At 52.9% G+C, this 11,890-nt stretch overlaps 3 protein-coding genes across 3 annotated transcripts; 2 read left to right on the top strand and 1 right to left on the bottom strand.

The window, feature by feature from the left end:
- Nucleotides 1–14: 14 nt before the first annotated feature.
- Nucleotides 15–1,569, top strand: CLUP02_05171 (uncharacterized protein; the record flags this gene model as incomplete). The annotated part of the gene is made up of 5 exons (XM_049284180.1): nucleotides 15–208; nucleotides 265–626; nucleotides 731–823; nucleotides 898–934; nucleotides 1,005–1,569. 5 exons carry the CDS (start codon nucleotides 15–17, stop codon nucleotides 1,567–1,569), a joined length of 1,251 nt encoding a protein of 416 aa, XP_049141323.1.
- On the bottom strand, nucleotides 1,009–7,345 carry CLUP02_05170 (uncharacterized protein; the record flags this gene model as incomplete). The annotated part of the gene is made up of 5 exons (XM_049284179.1): nucleotides 1,009–1,052; nucleotides 1,413–3,142; nucleotides 3,191–7,152; nucleotides 7,206–7,280; nucleotides 7,343–7,345. The coding sequence occupies 5 exons, from the start codon at nucleotides 7,343–7,345 to the stop codon at nucleotides 1,009–1,011; spliced, it is 5,814 nt and encodes a 1,937-aa protein (XP_049141322.1).
- A 1,287-nt stretch (nucleotides 7,346–8,632) lies between these two features.
- Nucleotides 8,633–11,008, top strand: CLUP02_05169 (uncharacterized protein; the record flags this gene model as incomplete). The annotated part of the gene is made up of 5 exons (XM_049284178.1): nucleotides 8,633–8,655; nucleotides 8,715–8,841; nucleotides 8,901–9,031; nucleotides 9,087–10,416; nucleotides 10,466–11,008. The coding sequence occupies 5 exons, from the start codon at nucleotides 8,633–8,635 to the stop codon at nucleotides 11,006–11,008; spliced, it is 2,154 nt and encodes a 717-aa protein (XP_049141321.1).
- Nucleotides 11,009–11,890: the final 882 nt, after the last annotated feature.

Here is an 11,890-nt window from a genome sequence, read left to right as displayed (position 1 = left end):
TAGGTGGGATTGAGATGCACCCCCATAGCAACTCTGCCCACCGAGCTGAAGTCAAGCTTGGCGAGAATAACCTCTTACTTGACGACTGTGTTTTGTCCCAAAAGTTTCTGGATTTCTCGGTTCATCTAACTGCTTCAATTATTATGATTGAGAAGATCCAAAACAAAGCTGTAGACCTTGGGTTCGCGACAATAACGGAGAAACTGCCGTCTGAAGCTAAGGCAAGCATCTATGTACTGTTGGGCACTCTGTCACATCGAATAGGCAAGCTTGGTCATATTTTGCCCTTGTGAAGCGGACACTTACTCAGGCGAGAACAGGAAGTAAAACTCTGGAGGAATTCAAGAGAGAAGATGCAATCTTATGGCTTATAGGTAGCATCTTGAGAGCTGGCACCTTGCAGCTTTTTGCCAAAGAGCGAGTAATCCAAACCAAAATCCGGCTTGAACGCCAGACTCCTCTAATGTTCAAGCATATCCATAATGATTCCGCCTCTCAACATCCCTCAAGCACGCATCGCAATATCCCACCTCCCAGCGCGTCTCATACCTCAATCTCGACAGACACCGACCGCGAGTCCTGCCCCGCGAACATATGTCTGTCCCGCGCTCCACCGTGTGGCGGCAGTCCTCCTTCTTTACCTTCCAAATGGTGCACATGAATACGAGCTTGCTGCCTTATAGAGATGAACAGGGAAGTGGTGTAGAGACCTAAGTTCTTGATCTTAAAGTGATCTCGCAATCAACGACATGGGATTACTTCAACTGTTCGAATTCATGTTTTGAGCATCTCATATATATGGATACCCCATACGCTGATGACTGTGTGCTTCTCATGAATCGCACTTACTATAGATAACCTCTGACTGTTAAACACACTCGCCTTGACACGACCTAGCCGGCGCAGTATCCGATGTGACTAAGGAGAAAACACTGTGACAAAAAACACCTGTACACCAAGAAATTACTTCCCGACGTCCGCCAAGGTTTCTGAAGACTGTCGAGTGTTCTACGCATCCTCGTCTTCGTCTTCCTCTCCCTCTTCTTCTTCCTCTTCCTCTTCCTCTTCGCCATCGCCTTCGCCCTCCTCGACTTCCTCATCTTCACCCTCTTCGGCTTCCTCATCTTCATCACCCTCCTCTCCATCTTCGGCCTCTTCTTCCTCATCACCTTCTTCAGCTTCTTCGGTCTCCTCGCCATCTTCACCCTCTTCGCCCTCTTCACCCTCTTCACCCTCTTCACCCTCTTCACCCTCTTCACCCTCTTCACCCTCTTCACCCTCTTCGCCCTCTTCACCCTCTTCGCCCTCTTCGCCCTCTTCGCCTTCTTCGCCTTCTTCGCCTTCTTCGCCTTCTTCGCCTTCTTCGCCTTCTTCGCCTTCTTCGGCCTCATCGCCTTCCTCACCCTCTTCACCTTCTTCAGCTTCGTCGCCCTCCTCAACCTCCTCGCCTTCCTCACCTTCCTCAACCTCCTCGCCGTCGCCCTCTTCTTCTTCTCCTTCCTCTTCACCGTCTTCGCCCTCTTCGTCATCGCCATCACTAGAGTTATTCGCCTCTTCGGCGCGACCTGAATCCACGCTCTTCCTGAGATTAGGGAACATGAGTGAAGGAGGGGGCTGCTCATCCCAGTCATCCGGAACATCGCTAAGTTCACTCTCATCATCTGCAGAATCGTGAATGCTGCCCCGCGGACTGGACGCTGCCGTGGCCTGTGCAAGCGTTTCGTCCGCTTCATCAACATCCATGGCAGTGTCGTCCTTCATCTCCGTGTCCTCGATCTCTTCGACAGTGTCTCCTTCGTTGAGCTCCTCGGTATCACTGGCCTCCCCGGCGTCTCCAACGGGAGTGCGCGTTCCGTTCCTGCCACTCGAAACCGAACCCACACGAGATTTGGAAGGAGCAACTGATGGCTTTGGCGCTTCACCGTACCGGGCAAACGCCTGTTCCGCCTTACGAATGATATCAGGCCGACGAACGCCCGCCCTGCGCCTGGGTGCTGCCTCAAGTGCCGATGCCGTCTTATCACCTTCACCATTGGCTCCCGAGTCTTGCGCCGATGATGGGTTCAGCAGGTTGCCCAAGGAAGTGGATGGCTTGAGCTCGATCCCGCCATCGGCCTCTTCTCTGGCACGAGCCCTAGCACGTGCTTCGAGAACTTCGTGAGGCTCAGGGCCGGGCAGCGAAGGGCCAATCTCCTGGTAGATGATGGCGTAACAGTCGTTGATTAGGTCGTCAATTGCCCCAGCCTTCATGAGGCCGCCGTTGAGCTTCTTCAACTCAATCGTCTCCTTCAAGCAGTTGAAGGCGGGAATGTCCGTTGCCGGACCTCCGGCCCACTCCGTGATACGATCCGCCATGATCTCCAGCTCTTCCATCGATGTCGACTTGAAAGCGTCTTCCAACGTAGGGGAAATTTGGAAGCCCTGACGTAGAAGTCTAAGGTAAGCCATGGAGCACATCTGCCACAAGTCGCCAAAGTGGTAGAAGTCGGCGCCCTTCTTCCGAAGTCGCCTGAGAACCATTTCCAAATTCACTCGGTCGTTCATAACCACCAAAATCTTGACCATGAAGCGGATATACTGGGACGTATAGACGTGGTGGCGCCCAGAACGCTCCGCGTCGCACTTCCAGACATTCATAACCATTGTCTTGGTAAACATGGATTCTCGAAGGACATTGAAGGCTGCCTTGGCTTGCACAAGCTCGGGTGATTCGCCATCCTCATCGAAAAGCAGGCGGGCATGACGCATAATGATACGGTGCTGCCAGTTGGACTTGTCCTTATCCCGTAAGTGATGCAAATTCCGGATCACATATTCCTCCCAATCTTCGTTGTCGTCAAGAGTGATATCGTCTCCGAGTTCCATACCAAATGGTTGCCTCGACAGAATGTCTGCGCCCTCTTGTGGCTTCAACTCGCCCCGAACAACCAGCTTGTACACTATCGAGACGATCTTGTAGTGCGGCTCCAGGATAGGATCGCTATGCCGCGATTTGGGCACCGCCGCAACAACTTCGACAGCGTGTTCGAGGGCCGAAATCAAGTACTCAAGTGATGGGCGGGTCTCCCGGTCCTTTTTGCTAAGCTGGTCAATGGGCTTCTGGTACATTTTCCACAAACATTTGGTAAGCATGTACGGATTCCTGTTCAGAGTCAGTCAAGGTTCGGCGTAATTGTAAAGGACAACGAACCTCCCGTCCATTGGTTTACGCCTCATGGCCCGTTTGAACAAGCCAGCTGCGTATTTCCAGACTTTGTAGTCTTGCATCTGGTCGTGAAGGACCCTTTGGAAGGTTCCATTTCCCTCGCTTTCGATGAAGAATCTCTCTTGGTCCGCATGTTGGAAGGGCTCCATAGCAAGAGGCTCGCGGCTGGATGCGTACAGGCGCATAGCAAAGTTATGATAGAGCTCGTAGAGCGGATCCTCGTCCTCGTCATCGATCTCTGCCTCCCAAGAGTTAGACAACGCTAGAGTATAGCAATGAATCGAATTCCGCTGGAATTTGAGCAATTCGCCGCGTTCCTTGTTCATCTTGTCGGCCGACCACAACACAGCCTCATCGAGCTCGTAGTCGAAGCACTCGGCTAGGCGGAACCAGGCATCCCACTTATCTGGAGTGAACTGAAGTTGCAGCCGCAAGAAAGTGGCCGCGAGCCGCAAGTCGTCAGTTGCACCTGGTGTTTGCCGCTTGCTCAAATCCACTTGCTTGAACCTCGTCAGGGCAATCATGCCTAGGAGGAAGAACCAGCCGTGCCTGGCTAGGGCGCTTTCGGGAGTGTTTACAGCTACGACGTCCAACTGAACACCGCCGGTGAGGGCTTGGTAAAGCCGAAGGGGGTGGATCGGCCGCTTCAGATACTCGGTAAAGTTCCTCAGGTTGTGAATCATCTGAGGCGTCGACTTTGTCTGTCCAATGGCTCCTTGCATGTGCTCGATGGTCGTTTTGAGGTCTGACTTGAGAAGGTCCTTTCGGGGCATCCTCCTTGCCAGGACCGTAATCTTGTCCACAAGCTGCATGGCGTTGCGCTTCTCGAGTTTCTCCGGGGGGCAGCCATGGTCCTGAACCTCTCCAACACCGACACCAAGTTTGAGACCGTGGAGGTCGTAAAGCACTTGCCCAAGATAGTCTTCCCAGTTTTCAATCTTCTTGAACTTGAGCAACTCAACCCGCATCATCTTCAAGAAAATCTTGTTTGAGGCTTTACAGCATTTCCTGAGCCCAATTACCTGATGGATTGCAGACAAAAAGTCTGCCAACTCCATCTCAGGATTCGGGAATATCTTTCCGTTTTGGTTTACACCGACCTTGACGACCGTGTACTGGAGGCACCATACACGCACTTGAATCTCACGCAGCTTGTTGAGGAAAGGCTGGAATGAGGGACTACTCGGCGGGACACGTGTCATACCGATGCGAATTTCGTCCTCATGCATTGCCGATACGTGAAGCATGCAGCTCAATTTGATGAGAGCAGCCGATGTCGATTTGAGATGGTCTTCATCGACAATGTCGTACGCGGAGCTATCATTCAAAGCCAACGAAAGTGCCGTGATCAGTAGATCATCCAGCGATTTGAGCATCTTCAACACTAACGGCGGTCTAGTTTCTGGAGCGTTCTTGAGATAACTGTCGCTTTCCAAGTCCGCCGTGAGCATCTCGATGGCTTTGAGCTGGCATGAGAACTGTTTCGTCGAATATTTGATGCTGGCATACGCGTCGCTAAGTCGTGTCCAGAGGAAAAGACGCAGTTCCGTGCTAGTTCCCAACAAAAACCTCCAAAGATCCTGGAGGCTTTGGCTTGCACACTCCATGATGGGCACTTTCTTCGTATTGGAGCGGCCAGATGCCTCTTCTCCGTCTTCTGCCGAATCCTCGGATGGCAGGGTGACGTAAACAGACCCTGGATTGAGGACGGGCTCAAGGTTATCAATGACGGCAACTGGGTCGCTAACATTGTCCTGGAAGAGTCCGAGGAAGAAGTCCATAGTGGTCAGCTTAGAGATCTCTCTATCGGCCGCCGCCTCCGAAATTTCAGGTATCACCGGATTATTCGGAAGTAGTAGTTGATCAATCCCACTTTCTGCGAGAAAATCTCGTAAACTGGTCCAGCACTGCAGAATGTACTCTCTCGACGCGTTCTCCGTAAGAGTCGTGGAAAAGATGGCAGCCCAGAGGAAGCGGCCAGTCAAGTCTTCGTTGCCTTCTTCTGCGGCGTCCCTCAGCAAAGCTGAAGCCATGTCTAGCCACCGACCCAAGCGACCCCTGGCTTCAACGCGGATGCTGTAGTCAACGACACTATTGGGGTTGGTGATTCTCTCATACACGTCAAGGTGAATCTCGAAGAGCATCTCGACGATGTGTTTAACAAACCCAAATTCCTTGTTCGCATCGTCTGATTGTCTCGCGCGGTCCAAGTCGTAGTTGATGGCTTGAAGGATATCCTGATCGAACCTACTGATGACTTGGACGACGGCCGTCTTCAAGACATCTGACCACTTCGTTTGGAGATAGCTGGGACATATCGTCTTGATCCATTCGTACGCAACATCCTGGGCAGTCATCCAGGAGGAATTTACGCGCTTTACAAAAGCAGTGATGCCCTGCGTCTCCTTGAAGGGTGGTATGATTGACATCTTCTGAGAACCCCCTTTGGCATGCTCAAGGAAAGAAGACAAGCTTAGTGATGCCTGTGCCTGTTTGTTGAGCAAGATTTTCGCATTCTCTTCGCTGAAAGAGACGATCGCATTGCGGAGATCCAAGGTCGCTTGGTTTTTTATGGAAGCGCCGCGTTCCTCTGCAGCAAGGGAGTCCAACACTTCGCTGATGCGGTCTAGAGTGTCCTGATTCGTGACTCCGATGTTTTCCAGCATGTTCTTAGTAGCCTGGAACAAATTTTGGTCGGTGGCTTGATAAGGGGCCAGCTGGGACGCAAGCACGGCACTTGGGTCCGGAACTTCTTCTGCGGCTGCTGTCTCTCGCCTCCTAATACGCTTACTCCTTTTTTCGACGAGGCTCTCCTCCTCTTGGCCCTCGGGATTGCCAGCTGCTGAATGGGATCGCTTTCGAGAGGGCTGGGAGGCGCTTCGACCCTTGCGAGTGCTCTCGGCAGGTTTGGGGGTTTCCTTCGCAGCGGGCTCCACGCTCTCTGTCTTTCTCGTAGTTTCCTGCTTGTCCTCCTGTGCCGAGTTCTCGCCCTTTTCTTTGCCATCCGAGCCGTTTGCTTGTACTTCCTGCTCTGGTTGGCTTTCCATAACCACGTCATCATCGTCATCCGTTTCAGGAAGCTCAATGACAATGCCGCGGCTTGTCTGCCCCATTTCGAGTATGAACTGCACGAGTGCCATACCCAAGTCGGCCCATGATGCAGTTGGGACCTCTACAGTAAGACGGGCGAGGCCTGCTTCCTCGACATTGGTGCGGGCGGACCCAGTTTCCTTTGTCGGATTCGGCAAATACGGCATGGGATCAATGTGTCGTTTGATGAAGTCGGGCATGTCTCTCTTCACCCAAGGACCCATGATGGGGTGAGACAAGGCGATCTCATCCGACAGGGCTTGCAGCTGGTCCTTGAGTTGTTGACCGGCGAATCCTTCTGCCAAAGATGGTGGCTCGACCTCGAGAACAGCGGGGTCATCGTCGAGTTCGATAGCAGCTTCGAGGCAGTATCTGTTGATTCTGGAGCTCTTCAACGATGCAGCAACACGGGCTGTACGACGCCACAACTCTGCATCGGACGGATCGCGGTCAAGAGCGGCATTGAAGTCGACCAGAGCGCTATGCATATTTTGGAGGGCATCGTCTTTCTCGAAGTAAGACGACGCACCGTCTCCGACGGCTCGGGCGGCATGTCGGGTGCGATCAAGGAGAAATTGACCGCGGTTCTTGTATGCAAGGAAGAAGGCTTGAGGAAGACTGCTGCCGGTGGTATCAACATCGGCAGATTGAAGATCGAGAGTGCCGGCAAGAGCGGGATCGGCGAGTAATTGATCTGGCTGCCTTTCTGCCCTTTCGTACTCGGTAGAAGCCTCGGGGTATTTGAAGATTTCGGACTTGAAGAGATCGTCGTAGGCGTCGGAAGCTTCGTCGAAGAATCGAGGGCCTTGAGCATGCAGCTTCAGGGCATTCTGGAAGCGCTTGAGAGCTTCATCGACCTGAGAAGTAGTCAGTATGGGTTGGAATATCGGAGTGATACATCGGCGCGTACATGAAGCTCGCGGGTGGTGTCGACCTCATCATCCGAGTTCTCCTCGGCTTCGACGTTGATCGCTTGGAAAGCCGGCTACATATTGGGGTTAGCTTTGGTCGCAAGGGCAAATATTCGATGACATTTCATATACGAACCATATTGTCGGCAGGGTCTTGCGACCGGATTGATTATAACGACGATCTACTATATATAATAACGTGCGATGTGAAGGAGGGGATCGGATGTTCAAAAGGATGTGGTTCTAGACGAATGCGCAGCCATAATGACCTCGGGGAAAATCGATGCGCGTGGCTTCGAGGATTGACGCGACCTGAATTCAGGAACGTTAAATTGGTTGCTTGCTGGCGGTACGTATCGCACTACACCAGCTACCTAGGTAGGTAAGGTAGGTAGTGGAAGGGAGAGCCCACAGGGCACTTGCAGCTTTCGCGTCAGACTCTGGCCAGGGGTTAGCTTCTAGCTTCCAGCTCCAAACTCCCTGATAGGCTGATAAGTATACCTCAGGTAGTTTACTCTGTATCCGTACAGGACAATTAGGCCAAGGCTCAGGGGGTTGCGCTGTTCGAGTGTCCGTGCAGCGACTCAAGCGAGGTGCCTTACGTAAGCATCCAACTCGGTACCAGCTAGCATCTCAGCACCTCAGGAACATGGCAATGCGGCAAGCCGCAAACCACCTCACACCTAGAGCCTACTGCGTAGAGGTGCGTTGGACCCACCCGATTCAGGCCCCGGCCACGTTTGAGTCCCGCCGGCCGCCGAATGGAACTTGGGAAAGCGCCCGTGGTCTAATTAAATCGTGGCTCTTTGGCGGTTGGCCCTGTCAATCACCTCCAGCAAAGCAGCGTGGCAGCTCCATCTGCTCTCCATCACGTCTGTCCCCTGCCAATGACAGGCCTCAACTCCCTTGTCAGTTGCACAACGTCAATCATTATCGAGGTGTTCCAAGCTGGCAAGCTGGCAAAAGGTTCCCAGTCCTAGACTCCTGGCACACGTACGGAGCACGGAATACGGAGCAGGTAAGTAAGTACCTATCTGAGAAGGATACAGAGAGTCGTGGAGTCCAAGCTTGCCCACAGTGCCTACCGTCACCACCTACCTACCTACCTTCTTTCCCCAAGTGTCCAGTTCACGCCTCACGCCGCAATCCCACCTCCAACTCCATTGCACAAGCTGTGCACGTCAATCCTCCATCCCTCGTCAATCTCACCGACCACACCTCGAACCGCCTCCAATCACCAACATCCATCCCTCTACTCCCAGCCATTCTCTCGAGCGTGCGGGCCAGAATCGCTCATAGGCGCCTTCTCCTGCGCGCACACATGCATCGAATCGTTCGCTCATAACACCGTATCCAGTCCATCCTCATCGAGAACGTTGCTTCCACACTGCGCGCCGCCAAAGCTTGACACGCAACAACCGCCGCCATGGTTGCGCCGGCTGTGCCCGAGTTAGTCTACCATCCCCATTCCATCCGTTCACTGCTTCTAATTCTAATCTGTTTGCCAGGCTTACCGAGGAGATTCTCTCTGAATCAATTGAAGCCCGAACCGAATCCCTCATCTCCCTTCGGGAGCTTGGCCCTCCCGATCTTGTCCATCTCCTGAAGCAGGCCACGAGAAACCCTGGCAAGCAGGTAAATGATAATCCACATCCAACAAACCTATAGCTGTGCTAATTAGCATCCTGCTGTAGATCGGAGTCTACCACCACGTCACCGGCGTCGACGCTTCGTCCTCGGCCAGTCTTGCTGCCTACATCAACACCCTGACCTACCGCGAGCATGGCCAGGCTGTGCAAACGAAGATTTCGGAAGGTCTCTACTGGTACGCGAACCTTTTCAACATCAACACAGAGTTCAAGTAGCTAATTCACTGCTAGCTGTTACAATGCCTTCTCTCGACTCGACATGCGGGTTCATGTAACGATCCCTGGAACTGTCGAAAGCTACTGTGTGGACGAGCGAGGCGAGAAGCGCAAGGCGACGGATGACTTGTGGCTGGAGACCTACCTGTGCAGTGTCCTTCGAGCCTACTCTTACGCGGATGATGGTAGCGGAGAGACGATTCGGAAGATTATGGGTGTGCGCAGATACAACCCTGTTACCAACACCGAAACCGAACACCGCTTCCTCGGCGCCGCCGAGCAGCTTTTCTTCCGAGGTACCCATATATTTGAGAACATTCAGGGTTTCTGTGCTAATGGTATCGTAGGCTGGCAGCTGGGCTCAGACTCTGTCGTTCAAGTGCCGAACAATGTCTCGAACCACCTGACCGCAGGCCTCTTGAAGTACTTTCAGACCACGGGACGCCATGCTTCCGGCATCAACCTCTTCGAGAAACTCAGAGACCAAAACATCGAGGTCTCCTCCCTCTTGGCCAAGGTCCTCTTTATGGGCAACGAGGAAGTCCAAGGTGTCAAGGTGCTGCATCAGGCACTCAAAGAGTCGCCGATGGACTATGTTATGCTCGATACGCAAGCCGAGTTCCTCCTCAGAAAGGCGCAGACAGCCGCAACGCCAGAGTTGAAGGAAGAGAGACTTCGCTTGGCCCTGGGCTGCGCCGACCGCAGTACCATTGCCGCTCCTAGTGAATTCGGCACATGGGCGAGACTGGCGCAAGTCTACGTGGCAATGGAGGACTGGGAGAATGCCCTGACCATCCTCAACTCTTGCCCCATGTTCACATACCAGGACAAGGACGCGCCTCAAATGCCTGAGCCGAAGGATGTTCACCTCCCAACTCTTCCCGAGACCCGCTTGGATGAGATCGACAGTGAACCCGAGTCTAGATACTCTGAACAGGTCGATGCTAGTCTCCTGAACCTTCGTGCTTCGGTTTATAAGGGAACCTTCAAGCAGGCTTACGGCATCCTGACCGAGATGACTTCAAAGATTGGATGGGATCAGCTTCTCAAGATTAGAAGCACAGTCTTTGTCATGGAGGACGAATACCGCTCCGAGAAGCAGGAAACCTCGCAGCCTCAGCGTAACCCCAGCACCGACGGCCTTCGTGGAACCCCAGACCCGACAACAAATGGCGACCGATCAGACTCGGAAAGTGACGACGAAGAGGGAGATGAGGAGAAGAAGGCGAAGCCAGCGGATACTGATTCTACTGCCGAGACATTGGCACCAAATGGACAGACAGAGGCTGTAGAGAAGCCTACCCATGCCATCGACCCCGGTGAACTGAAGGGCGATGCGGAGAATGTAAGTGTTCAGTCTTCCCCTTGGCTGAAGCCAAGTTAACACTTATCAGGGTGCGCAGACCGACGACCATCTCTCTAAGCTGAACAACAAGCGGCTTTGCGAGCGCTGGCTTGACAGCCTCTTCATGGTGTTGTATGAGGATCTGCGCGTCTACACGATCTGGCGCACACAAATGGCCCAGTATCGCGCGCAATCCATGCAGTATAAGAAGTCGGCTGAGGAGTGGGAAATTCTAGGCTCTCTGGCGGAAAGACTTCAACACCCAGAAGAAGCTGTCGAGGCCTATAGAGCGTGCCTCGCCGCAAGATTCAGCCCTAAGGCCTTGACTGGCATCCTTCGCGTGTTTGAGGAGGGCAAGAACACTCGCGAAACGGTCGCGTCGGTCATTCGTCTCGTCACCTGGCAGTACAGATGGTACTCTGAGTTCTCACCAGAGCTCCTCCATACAGTTCGGACACTCATTGAGGACGAGGGTGCAGTCAAGATCAGAAGCATCATCCAAGCTACCAGCCTCCCTCAGAACGTGCTCGATCTGACCCATCACTATGCTGCACTATGCGCCACTTTCCGCAGCAGCGGCACCGACGGTTAGTTTTGGGCGTTCTTTTGAGCCAGGGGCCGAGCAATAGCATCGGCAATAAGGCGTTGATGAATCGGAGGGATTTTGTGGTTCAAGATTTTCAAGCCTAGGATGTGACTTGCAGGAGGCAGTTGGGCACTCACATGTTCCACCATCACAGCGTGCATCGAAGTCATCTTGAAAGCACGCTGTGCTGGCTTTGATTGAAAAAAAAGAAACATAGACCACCCTTACTTGGGGTTCAAGGCTATAACGCAGAGTCAAATGATACCTAGTTCTTCACTTGAAAGATGAGTTCAGATTGGGCAATATGAAGTGAGTGTGCTAGATGCGAGCTTACAACAGAATTCCAGGCTGGCCAGCACTGGGCCTCAACAGCTTTCCGGAGCAAAGTGCCCGAAGGAACGGAGCACACCGGGGCCGGCCCGCTCACTCAGATTCATCCTATGTATAGCGCCGATCACGCAGCAAAGCTTTAAAGGGGTACTGATATCACCCCTACGTCAAACCGTGGATTTTCTGTTTTAATCATGGCTGCATCGAGGGTCTCTGGAGTTTGGACGATAATGCGGTGGCGGCATACCATCTGGCCAGTTCGATCAGTGTCGATGAGATATCGATGAGATAAAACCGTCCCCACCAGCACCACATTTTGGCGGATGCAGTGATTTCATCGCACAGCGATGGGTGATATCACGAAGATGACGTCGCCAGGTTTGACATGAGACGGCAAGCCTGAATGAGACTCGACGAAGACTACATAAGTTGATGATTGCAGACCGTGGAATGCCTGCTCATCATTGCAATCTCAAGCAAACCAAACCTCCAAACACAACCTTCAAACAACTGGTTCATAAGCACCCGCTATTTCATTTCACTTATACCCAACATTTC

This window comes from Colletotrichum lupini, chromosome 3 (assembly GCF_023278565.1).
Source record: "Colletotrichum lupini chromosome 3, complete sequence".
Lineage (NCBI taxonomy): Eukaryota > Fungi > Ascomycota > Sordariomycetes > Glomerellales > Glomerellaceae > Colletotrichum > Colletotrichum lupini.
The sequence above is the reverse complement of the archived record's forward strand: the minus strand, read 5'-3'. Positions and strand labels throughout refer to the sequence as shown.